General features: G+C 31.7%; 1 protein-coding gene across 1 annotated transcript in view; it reads right to left on the bottom strand.

Moving 5' to 3' along the window:
• The window catches only part of Stk3 (serine/threonine kinase 3), a 324,266-nt gene that overhangs the window by 242,026 nt on the left and 69,201 nt on the right, over positions 1-13,039 (bottom strand). Inside the window, exon 4 of the mRNA XM_071602220.1 lies at positions 8,403-8,517. Within this exon, the coding sequence (XP_071458321.1) occupies positions 8,403-8,517 (115 nt within the window). The remainder of the gene's footprint in view (positions 1-8,402; positions 8,518-13,039) is intronic.

Here is a 13,039-nt window from a genome sequence, read left to right as displayed (position 1 = left end):
GATGGCACTAACCCAGGAATCCAGTGAAAAGAAATTCCAAGGATGCAGTTGTACAGCAGACCTAAAAAGCAATGAGTCTACATTAGAACAAGAAATGAGGAAGTGCCAAAGAATGTCTTCTCAAAGAAGTATCATAAACATTTCAAGAAACAGATAAAATATGTAGGAAGCTAGAAGACATTAGCAAAATGATAAGGATGGCATATGCTGCTCTTTACAACATGGACAAAAAGTAGGAAAAATTCCAAGAAAAAAACAAAAAAAATATGTAAAAACATGATCCTAATATAAACCCATCAACTTAAAATATTGCAACAATTTTCACCAATTGATTAAGTGTGAGAAAAGTAAAATCCATTAAACCAGATGCCAGGAGCATTCTCTTGGTGACTTAGGTATATGATACTGGGGCTTTAAAGATTGAAATAAAATTTCAGCATACGCTTGTTTCCTCTTCTAAAATGTCTTCTGCCTTCTCTTCCCTGACTCATTCATTTATTCATTCAATCCTTCAACAAATATTTACTAAGCATCCCTTATGTCAAGCTTGTTCAGAAGCTAAACAGTGAACAACAATGACAGTAATAATACACACATATCCTATCCTTTTGGAGCTTATATTCATTGACTCCTACTCTTTCAACAATCTGCTAAGCATTTCTTTCTCTGAACTACAATAGGCTAAGTGCTTCTCCTTTATTTGCTCCCAAAGAACTCTTAACTCTACAAAATTGAATTTAGCTTTTTACATACCTATTACCTCATCTTCTGTGTAAATTCATACAAAAAGAACGTTTATTAGTGTTACTTATATGTCCAGTGAGGTAAGCATAGATCAATAAATGTGTTTTGAACTTTTCCATCTAACTGACATGTAAATAAAACTGCCAATGTAAAGCTCTATATTAATGTTATTTGTTGCTCAACAGATGAGGAAACTGAAGTCCTTGTCAATTAAATTATTTTCCTCACACTATAAATCTAGTTTGTAGAGAACCAAAACCACAATGCATACTTCTGAAAATCTGGGGTCATACTCTTTCTACTATACTAGGTTGAATTAAAACAAGTGGCCAAATCAAAAAAATGAGCCTAAGTGGGAAAGAATATCCTTAGGCAATTTCTTAGAATGGTTCCAAGTATACAATAAACATCTGAGACACAGACTCTATTTCTTCCATATGTCAAGACATAGCTTTACAATTATGTAATGATCATTTTGAAAGCCTCTAATCAAAAATATAACCTGTCTTTTAAAAGCTTCAATTTCACAGAGCTGTACGTTTCTATTTTGCAGCATATAATATTTGTAATGCACAAATGTTTAGAGATGTTAAATGGCATTTAATATAAAATAAACTGGTTCATAAAAAATTTCCTCACAAGGAAAGTTTCAAATAGTATTCCCCTAAATACTAATAAAGGAATTTTTAATTCCTTTTAACTCAAAAAACAATTAGTTGCTTAAGAAAATAATGCTTATATTAACTTACATTAACAACAACAAAAACAAAGCTCCTTCTCCTGAACCAAAGGAAGCCTATAAAGTTATTAAAACACATATTTTAAAAGAAAAGTGAAAAAATTAAATGCAGAAACATTTTCTAACTTTTGTAAAAATCAGAGACTAAGGTAACATATGCTGGTATTTCATACATACCAAAGCTACTAACAAGCACACTATTATTGCCTGTTCAATAATTCACATTATTAATACCAAATAGCAGTAGCCATGCAAATTACAACTTATCCACAAAAATATAACATTAAATGGATTGGTTGGGTCATTTTATATTCACAGAATAAGCAGTAGAGGAATTGATTCTGTTTCAATTCAAAGAACATTTATCAAAGACTTGCTAGGTATCAGTTATTCTAGGCACTTAGAATATTTCCAAGATGAATACATCAAAACTCCAAGGGAAGGCAATTACACCTACTCTTCTCTCAAATATTAAAAACTGACTAAGAAAATATGATTTCCAAGAGTGGGACAACATAGCTGGGTTATCTACAAAGAGGTTATACCAGACTTAAAAGATGGTTTAAAATGATATAAAAACATCAGTTATCAAATGTATATGATACCAAGAGCTGAGCTGTGTTTGTATGTCCAACTGCAGAAATATGGAATTTAAGTCACATACACAACTTTACAGATTCCAAGAATACTAACAAAAATAGTGATTTCTACTCATAATAAATCCAGGAGTGTCAGAAAAACTATTAACAACCACTGGAATATAATGCAGTTTCACTTTCACTGAAATTCTAATACCACTACTATTTACTGCCACAATTACAATTCTTTACCAACTTACCTGCCAACTCTGAACTACCTTCTCCATATTAAGCATCAGCACTTCTATACATCCTCACCCTTTACTACTGAGTCTCAGTTACAATAATTAGATATGCCTTATCAACCCCCAAACTTAGTTCTATGCCTTTATCTTTTCCTAAATGCCAACACCCTCCCCCCCCCAAAAAAAAAAAAAAACCACAGGTCAAATTTTGAAGCACCTCCTTTAATATTTTTGCTACTAACCAGATATTTCATTTTTTAACTTTTTTACTGATATGTGATGTGAAATACACACAACTATTAGCAAACAGTCAAGTCCTGCAAATTGATCAAAAAGGCTAACAACAACAAAAGGCAAAGGATAGACACAAAAAGGAACGTAATTATAATGATCACAGTACTTATTGTGTTCTTTATGTTATAAGTATGTGATAAAGATTTGCCCAATTAAGTAATTAGTAACTAAATAAACAATAAACTACCTGGCAAACTTAAGCCAGGCATTCATGGATACAAATACACTAAAACAGAAAGGAAGAGGAACATTCAAAATGCAAGAGAGATTGAGGTAATAGCAGACACCAAAATATGAATCCAGTTTTTATTCCAGGAGCCAGTTCTTACTGTGAAGCTGGAGTCTACAGGGTATGATAAAACAGGGGCAAGTTATGAAACTGGATGGGCAGGAGAGAAGCAAGATATAAAAAGTATTTACACCTCAGTCTAAAAAAGGAAATTGGACTTAAATGTTTTGTAAAAGGCATGTAACTTTATCAGATTTGTTTTTTCCTGTACTTTTAGTTTTAAGTTTTCAAGGAAACATCTGATCAAAATAGACAGCAGTTGATTATTTAAAATCAAGAATTCTTTTTCCCTAATGAGATGTCTTTCAAAGATAAGCATAAATCTACAAAAAGTATATTACAAAGGTGGTATTCCAAAAGTCACCACTCTTAAACAAATTTAAAAAATCTAGAGACCCATTATAAACTTTCTAAACCATCACCTATTTTTGTTTCTTCTCTATGATGAGACTTGATATCATAAATTATAGTCAAGATCCAAAAGAAAAGTTCCAAATAAAGTCATGTGAATTATCCACTCCTCTGAGAAAATTTACTATAAAAAGGGTTATGACCTGCCAATATATAAAAAATCAAGTGAACTAAATTTAAGGTCTCATGTCTGAACAGAACTATGCTATGTCAGAGCGTCTGAGAGTCTATTTGAGCACTAATCTGATCTTTTTCTTTATTTGTGTTTTATTCACAATTTCAAGATAAAAACAAAAATAAGAATTTTAGATTTATAAAGGTTACAGTTGTTAATACAGTCTTATACCCTGAGACCATATATGATTTTAGTGAATATAATCACCAGAAAAGTCATTTCAAGAGCTGTTAGGTAACAGAGTAAAAGGAAATATAGGCACAAGTAAACAAACCCCTGTCTGAGAAGTCCACACCAAGGAACAGACCAAACAGAATGTGGATTTCAGGGACAAGATTAAAACTACTAAAATGATTCAGAGGAAGCATTAGGGCATTAGGCAAGAACCAACACAAAAAGTCAAATAGGATCTTACTTATATAATTAAAAGAAGGGTACCTGGATGAAAAGTAAACATGCCAAATGGATAATTGGCAAAATTAAGCAATATGGTCAGACAGGGATAGACCAACAGCAAAGATGAGTGTACAACAGTGAATAATAAGAATATATAAAAATGTTGTTCTTATTAACTGGAAAATATGACAACAAAAAGAAGACATCATTCATGACAGCAGTAAAAATGAGAAAGCCCTCAGACATAAGTCAAATTTAAAATGTGGAAGATTTTCAAGGAAAAGATTTACAAGCATTTAAAGACATAAAAGGAGAACTGAATATAAAAACATTCTATGACCATGGATGGAAAAATATCAATCAAACCAAATTAATATAGAAATTAAATGTAATTCCACTCGAAAATCCCTCAAGACTTTTCATGGAACTTGATATCTTATTCTAAAAATCATATGGAGGATTCAAGGAAACAAAAACAATTATAGGAACTTCCATCCCAGATTATCAAACATTCCACAAAATGAAAAGCATACATCTGTTGCAAAAGTAGACAAATAATTCAATAGAATAGCTGGAACAGAGAAGCCAAATACAGAACCATGTATATATAGAACCCTAGTAGAGAAGGTTTATAAGTCAGTTGGAAAAGAAATATAATTATGTTATGATCATTAGATTTCTACACAGAAGGAAAATAAAAACAGAATCCTTCCTCAACGCACTCACAAAAATAAATTCCAGCTAAAGATCTAACTGTTAAAAACTCAAACTTCTAGAAAAGACTCCTCTTTTGGTATGGTGCGCTATATAATTCAGACCATTATCTGCTGTAAAAAAAGAAAACTAAATGAATGGGCAAAATATATTGTAAAATGTGTTTAAGGATTAAGAAAGATATAAAAAGCAGTCTCTTTTGTCTGGAGTCAAGAGGTAATAAAAGAAGAAAACCAAAGAGGTTAAGCTAGCAATGAGGGCCACTTTTCTCAAGAGCTATCTAAATTATGGATTAGAGCTCAAGAGGCTAGGAAACAAAGCAAGCTTTTTGAAGGACTTATTTAAGAGGGGAGAGGGGAGGGAGAGAGAGAATAAACACTGAGAAATCAAAACCTACAAAGAAGTTGGAAAGCCCAAGAACATTAAAGGACTATGCCCAGACATAATGAAAATCAAAGCTCAGATTCAAATTTTTTCTAATCCTGACTGGATTAAGGTGATCCAGGACTGCTAATTCTAACCACCAGGAAGCAAACAAAACCATTTTTGGAAGAAGATTTCATTATTCAAAAATTCAAATAATCTATACTACTTTTTACATGTCTATCACTCTTTTTTAAAGAGCACAGATGAAAACCAAGAGAAACAAGAAGTAGAAACAGACTCACAAGGGATTGAAATAATAAAGTTATCAGATAAAATTAAATAATTATGATGTTCTGTGAAATAAGGGATAAAATTTTACATTTCTGCAAGAAGCTGGAGAATTTTTAAAAGACTCAAACTAAAATTCTGGAGTTTAAAATTTCAATATCTAAAATTGAAAAAGCAATGGATGATTTTAAAGCCTATTAGACATAGACAAAAAGAACTAGCATACTGAAAGACATATCAGAAGAAAATAGTCAGAAACTTGCAGGGGAAGAAAAAAGAAAATACAAAAATAAATATAGAAGAAGGGGAGGGAACTAAACTAAAATATATGCCTTTGGAATCCCAGAAAAGAGATGGAGATACAAGCATTAAAGTAAAAATAAATGAGTTTTCCAAAACCAACGACAAATACCAAGTCACAGAAACAAAATGCAATAGAACCCAACAAGGGATAAATGTCAACAAAACTACGACTAAACATATGAAAGTAAAGCTTCTAAAACACGATGGTAAAAATCTTATAAAGCAACTAGAGGGCGGGGGGAGAGTATTTTCAAAGAAGCAACAGCAAAATGTATCAGTAGAGACAATGGAAGCTAAATAATTATGAGATGGTATCTTCAAATGCTTAGAGAAACTGCTAGTCTAAAATTTTTCACCCAGTAAACAAACGGTTCAAAAATGAAGTGAAACAGATTTATGCTGTCCCCCCAAAAAAGATACCTTGTCACCATTTACCCATATAAAAGTAAATATGAATAGATAATCTTCAGGCAACTGAGAAATGCAGAAAGAAATAAACAGCAATAAAAAGCTAAGTACATGGATAAATACAAATTATGACAATATAAAATACCAAAAATTATTTGTGCTTTTTAAAATGTACACACAACTAAAAGAAATAACAAAGCATATAACAAAAGCAAAAGAGCATATAAGCCCTAGTTTAAAAAAAGTTGGCATATTCTTGGGAAAAGATAGTTTCATGACCATAAAAAACAACTACTCAAGTGAATTTTATACCTATTTAATAGATTAATAACTACCATGTCACAGGTTACATTTCTAAAAGCTACCCAAACAGTAACAGATATGCTTCTGAAACGCAAGACAATCAAGATTATCACTACAGTGAATAATTCCATAAAATGATCAAATATTTACAATGTCTGGGCATTTGGGGAAAAAACGAGATGATACAAATCCTATATTGGTAACCTCAACAATAATAGTAGTCTTCTTAGATAATCAATGAAGGTAAATATCCTCATTTTAGAAAAGAATAAAACTAATGTTCTTGAGATCTGATAGGAGTTGTCTGTCATCAAGACAACATACAAACAATAATAAACCTATAGCTCTTGATCAATCTCTTGTGTAGCTCTGGGTGTTTTTCCACATATAAAAATTAGACTGTTACCATGATACCCCAGAATTAAGATAACCATTCTATGAGAATAACAATTATACTATTCCAAATGTATTACTTATCAAAATGTTCAGTGCACTCTGTCTTCTAACAAAGAATATGAAGAGGTAAAATATTTTTCTGTGGTAATGATCATAATGATCATACCTATTTTTAAGAACTACGGTATACCTTCACAGTTTGTTAATTATTGGCAACAAGAAATAAATGTGTTGGATCAAATACTTTCTATGTACTCAAATTGGTAACATTAACATTTAAAATCATGAAAACATAGATGTTTAAAATTTTTTTATTTCATTCACTTTTTTTAAATATTTATTTTTTAGCTGTAGTTAGACACAATACTTTTATTTTATTTATTTATTTTTATGTCATGCTGAGGATCAAACCAGGGCCTCACATGTGCTAGGCAAGCACTCTACCACTGAGCCACAACCCCAGCCCTATTTCATTCACTTTTACTTCATACTCTTACTTGATAATTTTAAATACCAAATACACTGACTTTATCCCTGAAATTATTTTAAAACACTTCTCTAACTAGAGTATTTTTTTTTTCAATTTTGTTCTGCTACAAAAGAATCATCTGATTTACATAAATGCTAGTTAATCACCATAGAAATTCTAAAATATATAATTAGAATGTCACAGATCACTTAATCCATTCTGTCAAAACAAGGATTATTTTAACTTCTGTTTTACTTCCTTTAAAATAAATCTTATTTACTTTATTTTCTCTAACAGACAAAAACATTAGTAGGATAAGTTTACTATGTATTCCCCCAATCAAACTTTAAAATGATTCTGGTTAACCACAAATTGACTTAAGTAGTTAAGTATTTTTTCCTGAATATATTTTACTGAAATATGTCTAACAATGTAATAATGTAAAAAAAAATAGTAATTGAATTACTGTTCAACAGAATTACAAATTATTTCACTTATTCTTCTTAGCCAATCATAGATAAAATGATAGCTTTGGATCTTAGAAATTGTCCAAAGAGGGCTGGGGTCATGGCTGAGTAGTACAGTGCTTGCCTGGCACGCGGGAAGCACTGGGTTAGATTCTCAGCACCACATAAAAATAAATAAAGTATACAATTTGATGTTTTACAAAAAGAAAAGAAAACAAAAATTGTCCAAATAAACTGATGCATTCTAGCCTCAAGTAACCAATTTTGTAAACAGCTCTTCTATTTAGGATTAAACATAACCATAAAAGCTTTTATTCAGTAACACACTTCACCAAATTGACTTCACAAAAATAAAAACAAATATAAATTACCTAACTCTAGCACTTTCAGACATCTAGACAATATTTGGAAAAATAAATAGAAATTTTTATTTCAATTATTTTTAAAAATTCAGAACTATATTATTTCTTTAACCATGAATATTATGAAACTTAAATAATTCAAGCCATGATTTATGGAACTCACAATAAAAAAATACACAAATACACTGATTCCAAATTAAGAAGAAAAGTACCATAGAAGTTACTCAGTGATTTGTCAAAAATTATTGTAATAAATAAGTAATCATGCAATCTTAACTCTGCCATTGAAAGGTATGTGTCTGGTTCTCACACCGCCTACTAGATGCCTTTCCACTGCTTAAAAGCTTCCCCCCTATACACACTAATATTTTCTTTGTAACAAAATATCACCTGGTTAGATTCTAAAATAGGAATCTTTAGAAATGAGTTTAGCCAAACAATTTTTAAATACTTACTGTCTTGTTTCGTAATCTAATTATGTCTGAGACAGAGCCAGCTCCACAGTACTCCATAACAATCCACAGGTCTGTGTTCTTAAAGTAACTGCCATAGTACTTTACAACATACGGGCTAAAGAAAAGTACAATTACATTTAATTAATTCACAAAGAAAAATTTTTCTTAATCCCAATACAAGTATTTTCAACATTTCATAATGTTCCAATAAGTAAACTTAGTAAGTAAACTTCTATTGTACACAGAATTGTCTATATCTAGAGTTCATCAACTATGTATTATTAATTTTAATTCATGGATGAAATTTAACAGGATTACAAACTAGAGGAGGCCCAAATGTTTTGATTCCCAAGGAAAATAATGCATCATTTTGGCAAAGGATTTACTATTTAACATAAAGAACAAATGAAAATATTTTTCTTTAACTAAAACATTTTAAATATAAATCTTCTAAAGAATTTTGCAATGCAGTCAAATATTAACACTCTAAAGTACTCTATATTTAATGAAGCCAAACTTTTGAATTTTTTTCTTTCAAAAATTTTGGCTTGGGCTGGGGATGTGGCTCAACTGGTAGCGTGCTCGCCTGGCATGCATGCGGCCTGGGTTCGATCCTCAGCACCGCATACAAATAAAGATGTGTCTGCCGAAAATTAAAAAAAATAAATAAATATTAAAAATTTGTTTAAAAATTTGGCCTTCGAAAATTCTGGAAAAAAATTTTTTTGCTTAAGTTAATTAAAATTATTGACAAATTTAAAGTATTTCTGAACTCAGATCTGTAAGTCTTTCAGTGCAAAAGAGACTGTCAAGTTGTTTTCTGAAATACTTAGAAAGGGATCATCATCACTAATACTTTTAAGTATGTACTACATAAACTCATAATGTAAGGGTCAGGGTTGTGGCTCGGTGGTAGAGTCCATGATGTGAGGCACTGAGTTCAATCCCCAGCACCACATACAAATAAACAAATAAAATAAAGGTTAAAAAATTTTTTTAAAAAACTCATAAAACATGTTAGCCAACTCAAAGAGGCAGAATATCCATAATCACAGAATATATAAATAAGGAAAAAAATAAAAAGTGTTTAAGGAGAAAATGACCATGGTGGAGCAATCAGAAAGAAATTTGTAGAAGGGATTCTATTTGAATGGGATTATGAAAAAAAAAAGTTAAAATCTCCAAAATATGGACAGAGAAGATAAATAAGAATATTCTAGAAAAGGGAAAGAACATGAGCAAAGAGACAAATAGAAAGGAAAAATCAAATATGGCATGTTTAGAGTATAACATTCAATACATACTTCTATCTGGTAATAGCTACTATAAAACTGATAGCTACTTAACTAGGCATCACTGTTAGTAATAAGATACAAGAACCAAATAATCAAAAAAATTACAATTATAAAAGAATACACAGGTTCTGGGGTTATAGATCAGTGGAAGTGCATTTGCCTTGCACTTGTGAGGCACTGGGTTTAATCGTTGGTACCACATAAAAATAAATCAATAAAATAAAGGTATTGTGTCCATCTACAACTAAAAAAATATTTAAAAAAGAATACACAAATATACCATATCAAAAGAGATAAAGGGAAGACTTCTCAGTAGAACCTGTTATGATTTTAGCTAAGTCTTAAGGTCAAAGGTTTTCAGGTTGGTTGGAGCTTAAGGGCCTGAATTAAGAGTGGCTACAGGGCTAGAATTCAATCATGTCTTATCTCTATTGTTCCTCATTACCTCTTACACAGACTAGCTTCCCACTGTCAGTTTTCTCCCATTCTAATCTACACTTCTCACAACTGCCAAGATTACCTTTCTTTAAAACAAAACTAAACTGATCATATATGCTTTCCTGATTTAAAAAACTCTTTAACGGCTCTTCATTATCCAAAGCAGAAAGGCATAGTTACTTCATTTCATATCTAATATTTCAAAGTCTACCTCTTAACCCATATCTCTCATTACTCCCTGTTTTATGTTGAAAGTTTCCAGACATACTCAATTGTGCTAGGTGTTGGGAATGGAAAGTATGTATTATGAGTTCATGCCAGGCAAGGGGCTAAGGCAGGAGGATAACAAGTTCAAGGTCAGCCTCAGCAAGTTAGGGAGACTTTCAGCAACTTAGTGAGACCCTATCTCAAAATAAAAAATAAAAAGGATTGGGAATGTAACTCAATGATGAATTGCTTCAGGTTAAATCCCGAATACAAAAAAAAAAAAAAAAGGAGTTTAGGGCTGGGGATATGGCTCAAGTGGTAGCGCGCTCGCCTAGCATGCATGAGGCACTGGGTTTGATACTCAGCACCACATAAAAATAAAATAAAGGTATTGTGGCCACCTAAAACTAAAAAATAAATATTTTTAAAAAGGGAGTTTAAAAACATTCACTTGAACCATTTAACAAAAATACTTGTTTACACACAAATAAAACATATAGACTCATAGCATACAGAAAGTCAAAGCACAGGAATCTTGTGTGCTTTCTTTGCATACTCTTCTTCAAGGTATGAGTGCCTACAGAGAAACTTATTACAGGGAATAGTGTTCTTATTGACTATAAATTAGAACTACTTGTGAATCAGGTCCCATACCTAAGAGATTCGACTCAGTAGGTCTTTTCAAACCTCTGCAGGTGACTCAGATATGTACCTAGAGTACAGCTTCACTTCAAAAGAAAAGACAACGTATTCTTCAAGGAAAAAACTCTTCAAATATTAATCTTTCTCATTCAGAATTTTGAAAGGTGTTAATAGTGAAATCAAGATTGTATTCACTGAAAAGCACATAAAGATATGTATTTTATCTTGCCATAAACACAAGGTAGTCAACAATGATAAGAGTAAAACTGAAAGCTGTTATGAAAATTAGGGATTCTAACCTGAGCAGTTACCTGAAAAAAGAGCTCCCTATCTCCCCTTAGAATTAAATAAAAAGAACATTTTAGGAAAAGATAAAAGTATCTTCAAAAAAAAAATAATTTGTGGCCCATACTAATAAACAATCAGGTAGATAAATCAAGTTTCAACTACTCTATATCATAAAATAATTTTAACCCAGAAAAAGCATATAAGCAAGTAGAACTAAACAGTCATATCAAGAACACAAACCTTAATATAGTTTCTATCATTCCCTCAACATTCACTCTGTTCTTACACCAGGCATTATACCAGATAGCTGGTATGTACAGGTGAACCAGACATAATTCTGACCCTTACACAGAATACACCAGCATGAAATACAGTATTAGCAAAGCAATCCATAAATGAATAAAAATTATTAACCATGGTAAGAACAGTAGGAGAGATGCTATGAAAATAACTGGCTATGACTTTATTTTGCATTCACCATTTCTGCAAATAAAATTGTTCCAGTTTATACAAAGGAATGCAATATATTCATTTTAAATGGTAGACCCTGACTTGCAAAGCACTCAAGTATATGAATAAACTTTGAAAGTAGATATGGATAGGCTATAACAATAAAATGTTCTCCCATCCATTGAGATTTTGTGAATTCCAAAATCCACAGATTAGGTAAAGAAGAAATGCTTGAACCCTAGACTTCACAAAAAAATCTATAGTATTACTTATTGGTCATCATCTGATATTTTCTACATCAACATCCTTTTTATTTTAAAGCATTTACTATATCTTGCAATTACTTTCCCCAGAAAAATAAGATGTTCCACAACATCTTAGGTGACAGTATTCTTGCAATCCATTTTAACTTCAATACCTTCCTTTTCATATGTACAAACTAAAGAAGCAATGAATAAATTAACAAAGAAATTATCAAAAAATTAACAGATGGGACCTTACTGAATCCTTCTCCATAGAATGATATTTAAGCTAGGATACAATGGTTGACTAAAAGTTGTCAGAGCATGTAAGCGCCAAGACATGCCTATGCAAAATGTCTAAAAAAGAAGAAAACACATTTGAAAACTTGAAAGGAGATCAATATGCATAGATAAAGTCAGTGCACAATAAAGTAGAACATAATGGCATAAAGTTGATGTAGGCAGATGCCAGATCATAAAAGGTCTCAAAACCAAGGTATGGCTGAGCTTTGTTCTACAATAGTAAACTGAAGAAATTTAAGCAAAAGCATAACATAATCTAATTTTCACCTTTAAGAGTTCTTTAGCTTCTGGGCAAGTTAGATATTTTAATTCTTTGAAACTTGGGACCTTGATGAAACTGGAGGAACTGCCCCCTTTAGGATTAGCTAATTCCTAAAATTAACAAAGGAACTGACTATGAGCATGCCCCTCGTGTGAAAAACTAATCATTCTATAGCCTATACATCCAACTCTCATAATTTCACACCAGATTCACTATTGCCCTGCCCTAATCACCCCAGGGATAGTACCAAAAGACTAGGGAGAGCAACCTAGGCCACAGAGTTCAATAAAATTATTCCAACTAGCCAATCTTTTGTGAACACTGTTGAATCCTGTCTCTCCTACTCTTTCCCAGAGAGACCCCAATAAAAACTCTAGCCCATGTTCTCCCTTCACTTGCTCTGTCTCGTGACAGACAGCTATGTTTCACTGTATTGCCCCTAGTGACATGGCTGCTTCCTTTTTTGGGATCTATGCCTCTAACAATATATCTTTATTTTTGTTATTACTA

This window comes from Marmota flaviventris, chromosome 15 (assembly GCF_047511675.1).
Source record: "Marmota flaviventris isolate mMarFla1 chromosome 15, mMarFla1.hap1, whole genome shotgun sequence".
In the NCBI taxonomy this organism is placed as follows: Eukaryota; Metazoa; Chordata; class Mammalia; order Rodentia; family Sciuridae; genus Marmota; species Marmota flaviventris.
The sequence above is the reverse complement of the archived record's forward strand: the minus strand, read 5'-3'. Positions and strand labels throughout refer to the sequence as shown.